The sequence below is a fragment of the Oxyura jamaicensis genome, chromosome Z, assembly GCF_011077185.1.
Source record: "Oxyura jamaicensis isolate SHBP4307 breed ruddy duck chromosome Z, BPBGC_Ojam_1.0, whole genome shotgun sequence".
Lineage (NCBI taxonomy): Eukaryota > Metazoa > Chordata > Aves > Anseriformes > Anatidae > Oxyura > Oxyura jamaicensis.
Window position 1 is genome coordinate 81668110 of NC_048926.1, and position 19061 is coordinate 81687170.

General features: G+C 40.5%; 1 protein-coding gene across 3 annotated transcripts in view; it reads left to right on the forward strand.

The window, feature by feature from the left end:
• Positions 1-18842, forward strand: part of RHOBTB3 (Rho related BTB domain containing 3) — a 21304-nt gene extending 2462 nt beyond the window's left edge. For 2 of the 3 annotated variants that reach the window (XM_035310252.1, XM_035310251.1), the window contains 10 exons: positions 4103-4295; positions 5780-5928; positions 7405-7516; positions 8332-8697; positions 10973-11085; positions 11987-12098; positions 13342-13515; positions 14642-14808; positions 15852-15948; positions 18216-18842. In XM_035310252.1, coding sequence (XP_035166143.1) covers positions 4103-4295; positions 5780-5928; positions 7405-7516; positions 8332-8697; positions 10973-11085; positions 11987-12098; positions 13342-13515; positions 14642-14808; positions 15852-15948; positions 18216-18331 — 1599 coding nt within the window. In that variant the 3' untranslated portion in view covers positions 18332-18842. The remainder of the gene's footprint in view (positions 1-4102; positions 4296-5779; positions 5929-7404; positions 7517-8331; positions 8698-10972; positions 11086-11986; positions 12099-13341; positions 13516-14641; positions 14809-15851; positions 15949-18215) is intronic. The other variant, XM_035310253.1, reaches the window with a different exon arrangement.
• The last annotated feature ends 219 nt before the right edge of the window (positions 18843-19061 follow it).

Here is a 19061-nt window from a genome sequence, read left to right on the forward strand (position 1 = left end):
TTCTTTTCCTTTTCTTTTCCTTTTCTTTTCCTTTTCTTTTCCTTTTCTTTTCCTTTTCCTTTTCTTTTCCTTTTTTTTCTTTTCCTTTTTTTTCTTTTCCTTTTTTCTTTTCCTTTTTTCTTTTCCTTTTTTCTTTTCCTTTTTTCTTTTCCTTCTCTTTTCCTTCTCTTTTCCTTCTCTTTTCCTTCTCTTTTCCTTCTCTTTTCCATCTTTTCCTCTTTCCTTCTCTTTTTATCCTTTTCCCTTCCCTTCCCTTCCCTTCCCTTCCCTTCCCTTCCCTTTTTCTGACTTGACAGGAGTAATTTGCAAGAGAAGTTTAAGGTTTTCTCTAGAAAAGCTTGCTCTATCCGGCAAGCTGTGACTGTATCAGATTTGACAGTCTGGGGAAGCCAGTTGCCATTTTATCGGCTTGTGTGTACTTTGCAACTTCAGTCCCTTTATGCTGAATTTTGCTGTGCTTCTGCATGTGTACAGGAGAAAACCGCAGAAAAAGTGCGGCCCAAGTCTATAATATCTGATGGCAAGTAAATCTTCAACTTCAGAATGGAGCATAGCATAGAAACAGCAATTCATATTTTGATTCATTTAATTGTGATGTTGGGAAATAAATGGCAGGATGAATGGCACTGTGAGTCTACCACCTAGCTGTGTTACCTCTGCTGTTCTTTCCTCTCTCGCCTGGAGCAGTGCTGTAAGGATATTAGAGGGATTCAGTCCTAGGTTGGGGGCTTACTCTCCTTTTTATTTATTTTTTCCCTCCGTAAGCCACCTTTTTTGAAAATTATTTTTATTTTTTTAAAACTTCTGCTTTTCCACAGTCTCTTTCCATGAGTCTTATCACATTTTTCTGTCACTTTTTTTATTTTTTTAAACTCCACCAACAGTACCAATTCCTTGAATTAGCTGTCAGTTCCCACTACGTGATTGTAAGTCATTTTTCATGGCTGTGGTCTTTGTTTTTGCTTTTCACAAATATTCATGCGTTATTTCCCAAGGGAGCAATGCAGAGCAATGCTAGCCTTCAAGTTTCCTCTTTTATTTATATGATTTTTTTTTTTTGGTGGGGTGGTCATTCCTGCACCCGTCGTCTGAGGGAATTTTCCTGCCAATTCTGTAGGAAAACTTCCCTAAAAGCGATAATCGAGGAGTGCTTAACGTGGCTACGGCTCCAGATGCTCTGTCTCAAGTGATGTATCGCGAGAACAACATTTTGTCAGAGAGGTTTTTGAAGAATTTTCCCACCACGGGAGCAGGAATCTGAATGGTCTACTCTACATTTGATGCAAAATGAAAATAGTTGCCACGAGACCTCTGGGGACATGACCTTCAGCTCAGTTAAACGCTAGGGTTAGAGAAGGTTCTTTCCTTGAGCCATGCTGAGTTCATGTCCACCAAAACCTCAACAATCTTTCCAAAATCTTTCTTTGTGACATGAAATGTTGTCAAAGTGCATTGGAGGTTTAGCTCTGTAATGGAGGCAGCTGTACCACCCGTATACAGACATGTGGCAACATGTAAATGCTACATTTTTCATCCAGTGTGAAGTTTCCACAAATATTTTTTACTATGGATGCGTTTGCTTGTTGCAGAGATTTTGTATATTTGTGCACCTTTGGGGATCAATAACCTGGTGGTGTTATTGATCCCCAAGATCTTAGTGATAGAAATGTGCAAACCTGGGCTGAGCTTGAACACGAGCCGACAGAAGGAAGTTGCGAACCAACAGGCATGCTTTCCATCTTCCGTCACACAACAACTAAGCATTTTTCTTATTTATTTTTGGATCGTGTTTTCTTTTTCACTAAACCTTTCGTGTGGTAAGCGTATGCAACCCTACCAAAATGTTTATGTTGAGATCTTCATCAGCTAAAAGGTATTAGAGCTGCCCCTTGAATGTTCTCGGTTTTTTTCCTGGCGGTGTCATGATGAGGTGCTGTGAATGCCCATCTAGCTGGCTGTCTCAAAGCACTGTACCTGGTAGTCTTACTGCTACAGGTACTAAACTTGTGTTACTGCGTTAACTTTGCAAATTCACTATGAAGCAAGTGTGTTCTGGCTGCAGGTTTGAATGTTTTTGGTTCGGCTGGGCTGAGATTTCAGGTCTTGGTAGTGCCTGGGAGCAGCCAGTGAGAAAAAGGCGTGGGTTAAACGTCAAAGAGGAGGCTCTAAAACGCTCTGCAGTTCCTAGGGGAAATAGGTGTCTATTTGTTGCGAACCAGGAGGCAGACAGAAGCTGAAACACGTAGTTTGAGCCTTTTGATGAGACTATGATATGAAATAGTCGTGTAAAAGAAGCTAACCATCACCAATTGAAAGAGGGTAGATTTAGATTAGCTATAAGGAATAAATTTTTCCCTCTGGGGGTGGTGAGGCACCAGCACAGGCTGCCCCGAGGAGCTGTGGCTGCCCCATCCCTGGCAGTGCCCAAGGCCAGGCTGGATGGGGCTGGGGGCAGCCTGGGCTGGGGGGAGGTGTCCCTGCCCATGGCAGGGGGTGGCACCGGGTGGGATATAGGTCTCTTCCAACCCAAACCATTCTGTGGCTCTGTGAAGTGGATCAGGACTGAAGGTGATACAAAGCTGGATTGGCACAGCCAAGTTATTTTAGAGTAGGACGGGATAGGATGGAGCAGAGCAGAGCAGAACAGAACAGAAGAGAATTTTGTTAAACCATGGTGAAAGTTTTCCTTAGGCTGAGATTATCATAATCTCTAACAGTTGACTTAAGTAAAATCCACCAACAGCAATACTTTTAAAGCTCATGCCAGCACGGTGAATCATTCATTGTACTATAGCTATTCTTTGCAACTCGCTAATTGTCAATGGTTCTCTTAATCCAGAACAAGGACACCTACTAAAGAAATTAATGGGAATGCCTATTAGGCTTTGAGTTTATTTCTCAGCTTAATTGTGTGTAGAGGAAAGCTCTGAATTGTGTAGGACATGCACTGACAGTCTAGGCAAATATTTGCCAATTGATGGACTTCCAGCAAGTTCATACTACCTCTTGTACTTAAGAGTATTGCAGCTCATTCAGCACAGATTTGAAACAATGACTCTTTCGGAGTGATCCCATTGATTTCCCCTCACCCAACCCAAACTTTGAGTCCTGTTCTTTTGTCTCTTCTTTTATGTCCATTTCCTCCTCTCTTGCACGTCTTCTGCATTTCATCATTGCTCGTTTCCATATTTTTTTTTTCTCAAGATCATATTTTATGTTAGCTTTACTTCATGCTGTATAGTACTGTTCTGAAAGGTTATATACTATTTTAGATTTTTGAATTGATTTTTAGTTCTCTGCAAAATTTCCAGATTTCTGTCAAGAGTTTTCAACTGAGCAGATGTGCAAAGCCGTTGCTATTTCTGAGCTAGAGTTTGGTAAAGCAGAAATTCTGAAATTGGAGATGCCATGCAAACGACTATATGAGTAATAACTAATATTACGTGTAGATGCAGCACAGTTGTAGTTTAATTGGAGACAAAATAATTTTGGAGAGTAAATCTTACTCTTACAGCCCAGAGTAATGAAAAATTGAACGAGCAATTGAAAAAGGAAGGTTAGTTACGTCACGTAAGTCCTTGTACTGAAGACACTAGTGCTTGCTTCTGCTCAGAAGCTTTTGTGAAGCAAATAAAAATTACACTCAAGTGATGAAAGCTGTATCTAAAGGTTCATAAGTATTGTTCTGTGTAACCCTCTACCTAAAATATTATTATAATTAATGATTTTATAAGATTTGCTAAGCAAATTTTTACCACTGAATTTTCTTTTATTTCCCTAATAGAAAGTTAAATAGAAAATAGAAAATTAAAAAGTTTTATTTCCCCATTTGAAAGTTAAGTATTTTAAACAGCAATGTTTCTTTCTGCAAATTATATTCCCTGGACAAATACTATCTGAATAACTTGTTTTAATAACTTGTTTTGTGAACAACAGAATTACAGAGCATCAATTCCAGTCTTTGGTGCATGTCTTCAAATGAGATATTAGACTATCAGTTAAAAGCTCCCCTGTAATGTTTTGCATTAAATTGTATTGAATAGTTCTTTTTCTTTTCATTCATAGACAAGGGATTCTTGACTATTTTTTTTTTCCTGTTTAGGATATATTTGACAGCGACTGGTACACCTCTCGCAGTCTTATTGGAGGAGCTGATATTATTGTGATTAAATACTCTGTCAACGACAAGACCTCGTTTCAAGAGATAAAAGACAGTTATGTCCCAATGATAAAAAAGGCATTAAACCGCTGTTCAATTCCAGTAATAATTTCTGCTATTGGTGCAAGAAAAAACCGTAAGTATCCGATCTTCTGAAGCAATAGTTAAATGCCACTTGGAAGTTAGACATGTAGTAATTTCAGTAGAAGCTGATTGTTTTTCCAGGTTGCTAACAGAACAATTAATCTGTCAGAATGATGGTAATGTGCTCATGTATTGTGGTTCTGTAGGCTGGCCCCTATGGTTAACTAACCCCGATGACAAAAGGCATCCTATCCTGCTTTGACCTCTGCAACGACTCTTCTTGTGGAGTCATCAGAGGTGGGGATTAAATCTAGTGTTTAGGATTAAAGAGACTGACTGGGGCAGTTCTGGTAAGAGGTGTACAGCTTGGGTAGACATGGGTAGCTTTTGTCTGCTTACCTCCTGAAGTAAGGTGGAAAAAAAAAATAGCACAGATACCAACAGAATAATCACACAAACTTCATTCTCTACTTCCAGGTGTTTTGTGTTGTTCTTTTGCTGGTTTTCATAGCCTGTTTAGTCCCAGGGTTTGATTTTCTTACATGTTTTCTTTCCAAGACAATGACTGCCAAACCTGTGACTCGGTTTTAATTTATGAGTTTGACTAAAAGCAATGTTTCTGTGCATTTCTCCAGCTAAGAGTAAGGGATGTGGTTTATGAACATATCTATAGTCATTTACTTTGTGAAATATAAATAAATATTAAGCAATATGACATATATCTTCCGTGGACAGAAAGTTCAGTTTTGCCAGCATCTATCTATGTACCATTTTGCTCCGTGACTGAGATGGGTTTGTTAAAGAACTCTGTAAGAGTTAAATCTTTCCCTTTCCCTTCTTTCTCTTTCCTTTTCCCTTCTTTCCCTTTCCCTTCTTTCCTATTTTATTTTATTTAAATTTTATTTTATTTTATTTATTTATTTAATTTAATTTAATTTTAATTTATTTTACTTATTTAATTTTTTAATTTTTATTTTATTTTATTTCCTTTTTTAACAGTGATAAAATGCTTTTATGCTGTGATTTACACAAGGGCAATAAACCTGCCATCCTAGAGGTATGGCAGATTTATGTACCTCATCTGTGAGGTACGTGCGGGCCCAGTGGCTGGCTCATGCTCATTACTAAGATTTTAATCCTTTGTCATAGCCAGTGCTGCTGCCAACAGAAACAAAAACGGCGATGTTGACACGTGTTGTCCGTGGGCCAGAGCAGTGGGAACAAGTGTAGAGCACGTACCAACCCCAAACCAGAATCCAGCTCAACTTCTCTGCCTTGAATTGAATTTAAATAGAATCCAAGTGGCATTTAAAATAATGCTAATGTAGGATAAACTGAGTTTTGCCTAGCAGCTGGTATTTTGAACGGACTACAAGAAGTTGTTCCTGTTGATATGATTGCAGATTTCCTACCAGAAAACTGCCGTGTTTGACTGTTTCTTATTTTCCGAGCAGAACATGCTTACAGCTGTTTAGGGAGACGAGTAGTCCGGGTGGCTGGACCAAAACGCCTTACACGCACCCGTTTTCTCCGCAGTGCCCTGTACCTGCCCGCTCTGCACCTCGGACCAGGGGAGCTGTGTCACCACCTCCGAGGGCCTCCAGCTTGCTAAGGAGTTCGGAGCTACCTACCTTGAGCTGCACGCTCTCAACGACTTCTATATCCAGAAGTATTTCGGGGGTGTGGTAAGTGAGGGGCCGCAGGGCTCCCAGCATGGCACGGAGCGGGCCTCATGGGCCTAACGGGCCTGACGGGCCAGCTGTAACGAGGGAAGCCGTGGTGCACTCTGCAGGGACTCCCCGTACCCTTCTGGTGCTTCTTTCCTGCTCGAGAGTGATAGACCCCAGCTGGACATGGCACCTTTGACAACCCAATGTGTGGGTTTGAAAGAGGAGACCTGCTTGGTGCTGGTGGTTTGACCTCCGCAGGTCCCTTCCATCCGTTATTCTGTCATGTTCTCATCCCTTTTTTTTTACGTTTTACGGTAATTGCTCAACCCCTCTGTTGTCCTGCTCATAAAATGAGGACAATAAATTGCTAAAGTGACTGATTTTTTAGCATATTCTTGTGCTCTCTCAGCAAAGAGTCATGGCACTGTCGGTAGTCCTGAGCAGAACCTGAGGTCATTTGCAGTAAGGTCAAACAAGGCAGAAGCTCAAAAGCTTGTTAAAAATATTTCATCTTTAATTAGCTCTTTTATTTTTCCTCTCTCCTGCATGCAGGGAGGTCCACAGAACAGTTTCAAACCACAGTCTTTCAGACTTCTCCGTAAAACTCTTTCACATTGGCATTTAATTTTCACCCTTATGAGACATTTTAAGTTCAGTTTTTTGTTGGTGGTGTTTTTTTTTGTTTGTTTTGTTTGGTTGGTTGGTTGGTTTTTGTTTGTTTGTTTGTTTTGAACCTTTTATTTACTTCCCTGGTAGCATTTGGATTTGAAGAAAAAAATGTGGTTCCTTTAGCCCAGTAATTACACATGGTTTGACAATTGTCCCTGACGTAAAAGTGCAGTGTGCTTCCATGGGATTTGATAGCAACTTGAAATATCTGGCACAAGTTAACCAGTTTTTACTGGATCCATTCATTCCCAACTAAAACCAAGGAATCCTCACAACATCTCATCCAAGCAGAATATTCTTCTGGTTTTCATAAAGCACTGTGCAAGCTACTGCAATGCATTGGGTGCTAAAAGTGCTTAACACATCCATTACCTAGAACCATACCACCATTTGTGCCTCTTTGCTCTTTTTTAATGGATCATTTCACCTGAGGTACACTTTTATTGCAGTGCTGAGAGCTCGTAAAGGGTTTGTTTTTTCCATCACTAGCAACTGATCATTAGACACTGAGACTTATTCTTCTCTGTAATTGTGTAATTAGCATCTACTAAAGATGATAAACTGAATATCTTTGTGCCTGTCATTTTAGAGAAGATGAAACACGAGAAATAACCGTCCATGTGAATAAATGGTCTTTTAAGTTATGCTGATTTCAACCACCTTCTCCTGATAAGGAAGTGCCAGGGCTCTGATAATGTGGGTGGCCCTTCCTAATGGCAGTAGCTTCAGTCCTGCATGTCGGGTCCACTCTTTGTCCTTAGTTTCATGGCTAGTTTCTTCTTAAACTAATAGGATTTGTTAAAATTGCATTTCCTATTTTAGCTGGAATATTTTATGATCCAAAGTTTGAATCAGAAGTCATCTGAAAAAATGAAGAAAAGAAAAAAGACCCAGAAGTGCCATCGAGTGCAACCCCCTCAGCTTGATCAGCCAGGTGCTCGCTGATGTCTGGTCTCTGCTGTATTGTCTGCTATGTGTGTGGTGTTCTTTATGCAATTAATGCTTTGTTGTAATTATTCTGAGCGGAGCTATCTGTCATCAGCTATATTGGTTCTGATGCCCTGGTTGCATTGTCTCTTAGTGGTGGTTTAATTAATATAGGGAGAATTGTGTAGCAACACGTGACATCGCAATGGACTTCTAATTTATTTCAGACGCAAAGAATAAGAGTCATTTTCTGGTGCACTTGATGAAAAAAAGGCCGGTGTACAAACTAATAAAAGATTTATGTAAAAGATTAACATGCGAACTATAAAAGGAAGTCGTTACATAACGCCTTATTGTTCTACAATATCAACAAGTAATAATACTTCTATTTGCCTTAAATAAAACAAGGAAAAATACTCAAATTCCTCCTGCACGTGATTTCCAAGCATCTGATGCACATATCCAGAGAAAGGATTATTGACAAGATTTTGCTTCTACATATGTAGCTGTCTTGTCTAGCAGGCACTGGAAAATGCGCTCAGATCCTGTAGCTTTGGGACTCACAGCCAAGATTAATTTCAGTCATAAGTGCCTTAAAAGGTTTTGCAAGTTGGCGGACATGCTTTGCTAATCAAGTTCTACTAAATATTTCCATTTTAAGAGTATTTCACTAGGCGTATGCGAAATGCATCAAATATTATCTTTTTTTTTTTTTTTTTTTTCCAAAAATTGTCCTTGATTTGATCAGATTTCTGGGAAAAATAAGTGTTCTGCAGTTAATAATTGCTTCAATTTTACAGACCAGCTCCTTAACTTTTGCAGAAAAATTGCCGATCTTAAAAGGCGAGGCCTCGCATTACGACTCCGACCTGCACAACTTGCTGTTCCGCTGCCAGTGCGCGGACGTGGCCTTTTACTCACAAGACTTCAGCAAGGTGGTGGAGGCTCACAAGGTCATCCTCTGCTCCGTGAGCCAGGTCTTCATGCTGCTCTTCAACGTGAAGAGCCCCGCGGACATCCACGACTCCTCCGTCCTGCGGACAGCGCAGAACCTCTTTGCGGTGGACACCGGGGCCGGGCTCCCGGTTCCTCACGGCGCCGCAGAACCCAACGCCCTAGCCAGGGTGATCGTCAAGGACTCTGTCTTCTGCTCCTGTCTGTTGGACATCCTGCACTTCATCTACTCAGGTACCTGGCTGCCTCTTTCTGCCGCAGCACATGCCTTGCTTGGGAGCACGTGCGCTAAACCAAGGGCCATCCTTAGGCCGCGTTTGGCGTGCACGCATCGCTACACCGGCCTGGCTCCGAGGAGCAATGCCCGTAGGAGAGAAGCCCTCTGCATTTTTCCATCAACAATTAAATTGTCTGTCACTCCGGATCTATTCAGCATGGTATTTTACTTATCTACAGCCATAAGCTAACATCAGTGATGTTTCAAAGCTTTGCCAAGAAAACAGAGAACTCATGACAGCTGCAGGGTTCAGGCTTTGAAAGTACTTTAAATGTCCGCATGCTCCAAACACGTTAAAGAGAACGCAGTGTTACTGAAGTAAATCTTACATGCTCTTTCTCTTCCGGATATGGTGCTACTCAAAAGAAAATAGTGACGTCTGGTTTCGGTGCAGAGAACTTCTGTATACTGCATGTGCTTTGCTGCTAATGAAATCGAGGCAGTGATCTCATCTAAACAAAATTAACCCACCCTATCTATCAAAATGGAACCAATATTTTTTTTTATCTTTTAAAATATTACTTAGGAATCATCAGATGAAGAGATTTTTATTTATTTATTTATTTTTCCAGAGGTACCTGTTATCCTTTATAAAATATTCTGCAACCTGTCAGTACATAAGAATATAGATTATTATTTTTTTTAATCTGTGGAAAGAGTTAGCAGGCTTTTTAGTGATGCATTCTGATGTTAATGTTAATAAAAAAGACCTAAATAATTATACTGTTAGGACTCCACGTATAAGGGAGCTTAGTCGATGTATGTAGATCCATACCTGCTTAACACAGGGAAAGGATTTTTCCTCAGTGACTTGAGTACAGGCTTACAAAGGTACGAGGGAGGCTCATTCAGCTTTCAACCTGGAAAATCTCCCCATTAGTACTTTCAAGCAGAGTGTTGAGCATGGAGAACAGATGCAGCTGTTTTGTGGTGTGAATAGATTCCTTATTTTATTTATTGGTGGCATGAGGAGAGGATAATACCTGGCATTTCAACACAGGAAAGATAAGTACAGTGTCTTTATCTGTTTGAGTTGCTAATTTACCATGAGCGTTTGCTGACGTCTGTGTATTTTTTTTTATTATTTTTGTTTATGGGAACCAAAGGGGTGAGCAGCTTTGCACAGAGGAGGGTGAAACTCTGCTCGAGGTCACAGCTCACAACCCGAAGGGAATTGCCTTAAGTCTTTGCACAGTTTGGTGCACCTGAGCAATGGCAAAGACTTCCGAAGACGTCCATGGCGTAGGCTGAGAAGAGATCAGGCCATGAGACAGTGTCATCATTTCAGCCCCTTAGGACGGTGGCATCATGCTCACAAGATTACAGGCACTTACCGGCCTTATGCAGGAGCTGTGAGAGCTGCAGGTGCTCAATGCCCTTTCAGCTTCTGAGTGCGCTTTCCACCCTCGGTGAAGCAGAGTGCTCTGAGGGCAGCACTGACCTGTTCTTTATCCTGAGCTGTTTTCTGTCTCTGGACCTTCCCTGCTGCAGGACCCTGTGGGTGACAGATGGGAGATATCCAAAAAGTGCCTCCTGTCTTTGGGACTTACCCCAGCAAAGTGTTTGAGGATAAACTGTGGTTTCGTGTTTTTTTTTGTTTGTTTGTTTGTTTGTTTGTTTTTTTTCCAATCTGGCTACTGTCACCTAATTTGCATTTACAAATTGGCAATAATATATATTATTTCTTTACCATAAAGAAATTTTTGTCAGTTGGGGCCAGAATCTGTGCTCTGAAAACAAGAAAGAAAGAAGCTCCACTGCAAACCTTGATCTGTTTTCAGTTACCAGTATTCAGAGCATAACTGGGCATGGAGCTTTTCTGGCTCAGACACCTACAAAGCAGTGCAACCAGTGACGCTGGTTGATCAGACGCTATAGAAGCCTAATAAATAGCGAAGCATTCTATATATATATATATTTTTTTCTGAATATGTACCTTCAATACATAATGGCTGAGCTGAGGGGGATCACGGAAATTCATTCTGAAAGCAAGAGTGCTGCCTAACCCATGCTGTCTGTGCCTGGTCACATCAGTGTCATCTCCAGCTTACCATGGAAGCTTGATTGTAGCAGAATCACATCTTCCAATTTCTGAGCACATCTTGGCAAAAATATATATATATTATATATAATTTCTGCAGGATGTGTTTGGTATTTATATATACTTTTATCTGCTTGATAAGCCCCAGGCCTTAACTATTTATAAGCCAACTTTGCCTGGTTTTGTGACAGGTGCTTGCCAGTGGGAAAGACTAGAAGAGGATATAAAAAAGAAGTTGAAGGATTCTGAAGAAACTGAACACGTGCTTGAGAAAGTTAAATGTATCCTGAAAACTCCAGGGAAGGTACACCTAACCCTCTTAGGGTAACTGGTAGTATTAGTTACTTACGTTCTTAGAAAATTATTCTATAGACAAGATTTCATGTGTTCCTAATTCTCATGTAATAGAGGCTGCCCAGGAAAGCCTTGCTCTCCTGAAAATGTGCCAGAAGTTGTGCCTCTGGAGGAGATTGGGAGAGCTGGTTTCCCTTATAAATGCTGTGGTGTGGAAATCTGGCTATTGCTTGATGTATGTAATCCAGTAACTGACTGACTTCACAGTAAAATGTTATCTATGTCAATAAGAACTTCTATGTCAATAAGAACTTACAGTACAGAATTAGTTCTAACAGCCATTTACACGTAGCGCTTATGGATTCCCTGATACTACAGCACTTGCACAAAATACTTCTGATGTGTAAATGGAAAATCATCTTGCACCACCCTGAGATAACGTAATATAGAGATCAAAAAGTTACCTAGTGTTTTAAGCTTCTGATTCCTCAGTCGTAGCTTGCCAGTCACACATGTCCACAGCCAAACAATTAATAGGGTTGGATTTTAAAAGTCTGGAAAGCTTTTAATGGAATAAGCCTGAGCTGCTGGGTTTTTTGTTTGTTCATTTGTTGGGGGGAGGGTTGTTTGTTTGTTTTCCTTTGGGACTTTCATCATGCCTTCAGGCTACTTCTATGTCACATTTCTTCAACAGCACGAGGGCTAGAAATGAATTGGAACAGGGACTGGAAAGGTGTGAAGGGTTGTGGAGCTGCAGATGCAGGGGATGCCATTGGGTGGGATTAGCAGGAGAACATAACGCCACGAGCAGCAGGCTGCTGCTCAGTCTCCCCCCATTAATCACGTCTTGTAGTCATTTATTCTGTGGCCAGCTATGCTTGTCAGATTCTTATTAATAATTTATTTTGCAGCTAAACAATTTGAGGGATGGCAGCTCTCACCAGATACATCAGTTGTACAATACTTCTCTCAGGCTGTTCTTTAACACGCCTGTCCTGGCGGATGTCATCTTCACAATACAAGGTACAGCACTTCTGCTCCACCACGTCTCCAGCAATTATCCTCCCTGAAAAAAATCATGGAAAGGAGAGGTGACTGCATTTCCCAGTGCATCCGCATGGAAGTCAGAACTCAGTAAATGTGTCTACGCTTTCCTGTCGTGGTAGAAAGCAGTTTTTTGCTCAGCTTGTCGGTATGGATGGTTTAGGGCAGTGTCCATGCTCAGCCAGCTCTCCTTTTGTCTGTGGACAATGTCCTGGGATGCACAATATGCTGGAGTAGCATTCGTGACTTGTTCTGGAAATGAAATGCCTTCACCCTTAAAAACAAAAACAGATCCAAAAAAAAAAAAAAAAGTTGCATACTTTTGTGAGAATGGGATTGTTTTTAAATGCTAATGATTTTCTCAATTTGTCCACACCCACCCTTCATACAGAAATGTCCTTTTAGGGTTAGACAATTGTTTAATTATTTTAGCTTCCAGTCTCAGGGCCAAGTATGAAACATTATTCCCTCAAAAATAAAAGCACGCGTGGACAAGCAGATTCTTTCTAGACGTTCTGTTTAATATGCAGTAGAAACAAAAAAATCTTTGAAAATGAGAACAAAATCCTCATGCTGAGTTTAATGACACAAACAATTCAGCTCAGTATCCCATTCCTGAGACAGGCCCTGTGGGAAGCTGGTGAGACCACACCACCACTGTGTATTGCACAGAACAAAAGTTACCAGCAAATGAGTCAACCTGATTTAAAAAAAAATAAAAAATAAAAATAAAAAAAAAAAAAACACATACTTATCCACTAACAAAATGTGGACATATTTTTATTGGCTGCTGAATCTTCCATGATTTTTTTCCTAATTCATCAGCCACGATAATTTTATTACAATTTAGTAATTACTAAGTGAAACGAGGGCTCTAGTCTTTTTTCAGGCAAACAGATTTTTATTCTGAAACTAATCCTCGGATAATGAGAGTTGCTCTAATTTTTCTCGCTTACAGACGCGTGTTGGCACCATGGGAGCCCATTATCTTTGTGTAAGAACTCATGGTGTGATTGAACCTCCTATTCAGTACGCAAATCTACAACTGCATGCACATACGTATCTGTTCAGTATTAATTATCTACTGGGTACTGTTAATTTTAAACGCTCTAAAATTGCTTTTAATCATGCTAAGTGACGTGTAAGCATTCCAAGATAAAATGAGCTTTAATATCGAGATCTTACTGTCTGTATAAACTCATCATCGATTTTTTTTCCGCAGGTGCAACTGTACCAGCACACAGAGCAGTTCTGGTAGCTCGCTGTGAGGTAATGGCAGCTATGTTTAATGGTAATTATCTAGAAGCAAATAGTATTCTGGTTCCAGTGTATGGGGTTTCCAAAGACACTTTCCTCTCCTTTCTAGAATATCTCTATACCGACTCCTGCTGTCCAGGTAAGAATATTTGAAAATACACGTATTTTTCCACACTGAGAATGAAGGGAAAGGGAGAAATGTAGCAGCATTTATTTAGTCAGAAAATGCCAGTATTGTGCTCTACTATGTTTCAAGAAAGAAAAATTGTTAATATTTTGCACTGAAAAAAAAGAAATCCATCTTATTCAAGTAAAATCAATATGCAAACAGAGTGATTATCACTAATAAAATGCTGTAGTAGTTTTACGCTTACATAGCACAACTAAAAAAAGTAATTTTTTTTTCTGGTCCACTACAGCATTTGGGATTTTCTTTCTGCATCTAAGCAGTGTTGCTTTGAATCTTACTTCGGGGTTTTATTTCAAAATTGTTGGGTTTTTTTGGCTTACATTTTGCTAAGCTTAACGTTACTAAAATTAAGTTGCCAGAATACCTTACGTATATACACTGATACCTTGTTTGCATGTAAAGCCCTCCTCATGTACATGTACGCTGGAGTGATTTATATACAGATAATCTTCCTTTCACAGAATGAGTTATGGTGTTATACTTAATTCTGTTTTTTTTTTTTGTTCTTCTTAAATAATTCTATTTTGCTGTTTTTTTTTTTTTCACTTTTCTCAATCCTTCTAACATTTCCCTGTCTATTGGTTTAAATATTCAACCTTTATATCACATTTAAAAAAAATAAAAAATAAAAAATAATAAAAAAAAAACAGCTCCCTTTAAAAGTTCCCTTCTTTGGCCTTTTCTTTGTATTTGCTCTTAAAAGTATTACAGACGTTCTTTTTCAAAAGAGAAGTTAGAAAGCTAAATCCTGTTATTATTCATCATTCAATTTAAAGAGATCGGTAGCATTTGACTTAGCATCTTCAAGACATGGGATGTTGTTTACAGTTTATTATACTTGCCTTCTAAAAATTTACTAACTACTTCTTTTCCTGGTAATTAAATAGTTTATCAGGAAAAAGAAAGTGATATAGCAAACAATAATAATAATAATAATAATGAAAAATAAAAGGTAACAGCCTCTTGATTTTGTGTTCAGCATTAAATATTTGAAAGATTATTCTGTGAAAAGCAGCTCTGAGCGTCTTCTCAAAAAAAGTAAAGTACTTGTAACTGATATCCTGTTGTTTTTCAGCCAGTATTCTCCAAGCTATGTCCCTCCTGATCTGTGCAGAGATGTACCAAGTAATGAGACTCCAGCATATCTGTGAGCTGTACATTATCACACAGCTTCAGAGCATGCCTAGTAGAGAACTGGCAACCACAAGTCTCAGTATCGTTAGCTTGCTCAAAAAAGCTAAGGTATGAATTTTATAAATTAAATAAGAACGTACATGGTCGACATAATTAGTGGAGGGATTTTTTTATTATTTTTTTTTAATCCTGTTATGATTTTTAAGATCTTAATAATTTCACTTTCAAGGACAAGCGTTGATAATAATCTGGTGCTTTGGGATTTTTAGTGGCACAAGGGTGGCTAAAATAAGGTCTTCATTAAACTTTTATTGCAGAAAGTACAGTCATATCATATTTTGTGCAATTTTCTTCATCAAAGACACACTGCAGTAATTCAGCTTTATTGTTATTCCTGCCTAAAAGGTGTGTTTAATCCAACTGAAGATGCAGTACCTCCTTTTTTAGCCAAAAAGAAAATTGTATTATATCTAACTGTCACAGAAAATCTCTTACAAAATCCAAAAAAACTGATTTTACAGAGAAAGAAGAGAGAGCAAAATGCCATGATCATATAAAGAGAATAAGGCAGATTACATTTATTATATTTTGGGACATACATAAGGAAGCAGCCTTTTGATTTACAGTAGTGAAACATTTTTTTCTTTAAAGGTGAACTCAATTCTGAAATGTTCCGATTTTAGAAAAAGAAGCGACATAGCTGCCCTCCTCCTGTTTCTGAGTTGCCACAGGAGATAGGACACCAGTTTATCTACTTACGGGCTTCCTCTCTTTGTGAATGCATGTAATGATGTACATCTTATTAATAACACATCTTCTTAACTGCTTTTTTTTTTTTTTAAAAAAAAAAAAAGTGTGTTTTAAAAGTTATTCTCCTTTTGTGCCAATATTTCAGTAAATTAGTAGGGATTAGGTCACACAGCTTGAGGAGGGCAGCTTTATCCTTCATTCAAGGGTCAACACCTGTTTAAGTATTTCTGCCAGGGACTTTTTTTTTTATCTCCTCCTGTAAAAAAAAATAAGCTAATGCGCTGCTGTGTTGACAGTGGTAATCTGATATACTTTGGCATGGGAGGTGTGGTGGTTTTTCTCCTGCACTTTTAGACCTGGTGGTATTAAAAGCGTTGCTTGTATCTCCTTTCTTCTTGCAGTTTCACAATTCTGACTGCCTTTCAACTTGGCTTCTTCATTTTATCGCCACTAACTACCTCATCTTCAGTCAAAAGCCCGAATTTCAAGATCTTTCAGGTAGCCCTTACCAATTGTTATTCTGAAACAAAGAAATGGTTTTCTGCTCTGCTTAGACGAGAAGTGTGATGCTGAAGAACGCTACTTCTGCATAGGAAGATTAGGACTTCTCTAGCTATATAATCTAGAGCAACCCCAAGCCTGTGGGAGCCTTTCGGTTCACCGCCCTGGTGTGGAACAAGCACGATCCGCACGGAGGGCAGCACAGCCAGCACCCCCCACCCTTAATTTTGATCCCTGTGCTGATGACCAGCACTGCTGGTCCCACCCAGAGCTGAAGTGACGAGGGCAGTGTGGTCATCGTGTCTCAGCCCTTGCACACCCTTATGCCTGTAAGTTCGTTTGGTAACGAGTCCCTTCCAGTACCTGCTCTTTAAGGGTGGGTGGAAAATAGGATTCCTGTCATACTCCCCAGCAGATCTTTTGAAATCAAGTAACTAACTAACATCCTTTCAAGTAATTAAATCCAGGTTCTTCCAGGGAATTGAGATTTATTTTCCTACCCTGACTAGATTTGTTTCCTGACATCTAATTCCAGAAAGTTTTCCCTGTTGCCTGCGGGACCTTTGGTCACTCGGATGAAGGCGGTCTTGGCAGGTGCAGCTCCTAGGCCTGGGGATCATATTCAGGCTGTTTATAGGGGGTCAGTGTCTTCAGAAGGGAATTCTTAGTGCACCAAAGCTCTCTTTGCCCCCAAATTGTTTAAAAGTCTTATTTCCTCATTTGTACGGCTTGCATCTGTACGTGTGATGACAGATGACTTGTGGTTGTTATGAACAAAGGAAGGAGGGCTGGCTCCCCCCTGCTTTGTTTGGACGTGGGCTTTGTCCTCTGTTGGGCCATCTGCCCACCTTCAAAAGACCCCTTTTGTGCGGTCAGAGAGGGATCACGTCTGGGAGCAGGACACCTGTGCTGGTGGGTGTCATCCGCGTGGGGGTCCATCCTCAGCAGGCTTGGTTTGCTCTCCTTCCTGCTGGTTGGGGTGGCAGAGTGCGTGTGTCTGAACCTCCCTTGCTGCGGGGCTTCAGCCTTCCTGAGCTTCTCCTCCTGTCTGGCAGGGTGCTACCACCGCATTCAGGACTCTGTCTGAGACTCAGGCTTTCACAGGCAGCCCCTGAGGTAGTCCCCTTTCCTCGAGCACAGCAGGTCTCTTGACACTCAGGGTGCCAGACTGGTATTCTTCGAGGTTTGGTAGTCTGCCCTTTGCTGTTCTCTTTCCTCCCAGTCGATGTGTTGAGAGATTGACACGCTCCGCTCCGTTGAACTTGCACGGGGCAAGGTGGGGGAAAGAAAGAAAAGTGCAAATGTAAATACGGGTGGATCAGGTGAAAATGTCTTGTCCTGACCTGCCAGGGCACAAGTGCTCTGTCCTCTCACAGGTACAGCTCCGGTGGGGAGCTCACCCCTCAGAAAGCAGCAGTTACTGGTAGTCGACCTGTATTGTTCAGGACATCACAACGTAGCATCGCCTCCGGTTCCAAGAGCAATTGACCATGGAGTAGCTGATTTCTAGCTACTTCCCTACAACTGATACCTTGAAATCGTCCAAAGCAGCTCCGCATTTTGCCGAAGGCAAACGAAAGGCGCTGCCCGTTGCCCCATTATCAACATAATTTCCCTGGCCCTGCTGCTCTTTAGGTGCCTGCTGTGCTCGGGTCTCTGTCCCACCTGGCCGGGCCATTGCTGCTGCAGGGCAATCCAGGAGCTACAGGGGTGGGCTTCAGGGGCAGAAAGGCATTGTTCTGCAAAGGCAAAGCAAATTCACCTAAGCAATGTGACTAATACCTGTTAGGTGATTTTATATTGTCAGTGGCAGAAAACATGGCACAAAAGACAGAAATCTTGATAAATTCCTAGTTGCCCTCTCTACCTTGCTTTCTGTAATCTCAGAACAAACAATCGGCATAAGGACTGAAACACCCTCCCTTGCAACCTTACGGTACGGAAAAGCTCTTGCAGTTTAGATTCTCTTCTAAGAATAAAGAGTATCCATCTTTAGGATGATCTCTCTGCTCTCTGAATGGGTGCTATATCCATTTTATTAACATATTTACTGCTGACTTAATAGCAATGGCAGCTCACGTGCAAACTTCTGTATCACGGGTACTAGACAAAGATCTAGACAAAAGGGACGCAGTCATCCATTCCAACTTTACTTGTTGTGTTGTATTTATGTCCGTGATGTTTTTAAACCAGCTTTAAGAAACTGTGTGCAGCCTGTACACTCATACCTGTGTTACATTTAACTCACTGTTTGGTTCGTTCAGTGGAGGAGCGCAATTTTGTCGAGATGCACAGATGGCCGTCCAACATGTACCTGAAGCAACTTGCCGAATACAGGAATTACGTCCACTCTCAGAAGTGTCATTGTGCAGTAATGTAAGGAGACTGGACGTGCTCGCAGTGCAACTCGACTGGGAAATCTCTGAGTGGGGATTATACGGAGCATAAAAAGTCGTATCAGCGGCAAAAAATAAACACTGATGTTCCCCAGAACATTATATGCAATACTGTAGTGCACTTACCAATATTATTTGCTTTGATAATAAATGATTCTACTTTCTTCCTTAAAGCAGCAAGAACGGTATCACGAAGAATTATTTCAAGCGTAAGGATTTCATGTTCACTGGAATTAAACCAGGCCATGTCATGACTGACATCTGTTCCCCCTTTTGAGTTCTTTATTGTTTATTTTAGTGGTTTTCATGGTGATTTTCAGCTGTAAAGTTGTTGAAAACAAACCTTTTTTTTTTTTCTAAATCTGTACACAATAAGAGTACGGTAGCAGAGTAAGGAAGCTGAGAAGCCAACTCCTAAGTCCTTTAAACATCTCAGAACACAAAAATTTACTGCAGCACTTATTGGTTTGCAAAATAAGGGGTAAGCTTACTTCATATTTTAGTAAGCATTCATTTTCCACTTCAAATTTGTTCTTCCTTTCTGCGGAACTCTCATAGGCAGGGAGCCCACTGTCATTCAAACGTTTTGTGGGAGAAAACCCACCGGCAGTAGCGGCTTTTCTGGGAACAGCGGGTCTCATCGAAGTCCCCAGGGGCAGCTGATAGCATCAGTGTCTGAAATCGATGTCCTGATGGTAGAGGGAGGTGGCCTAC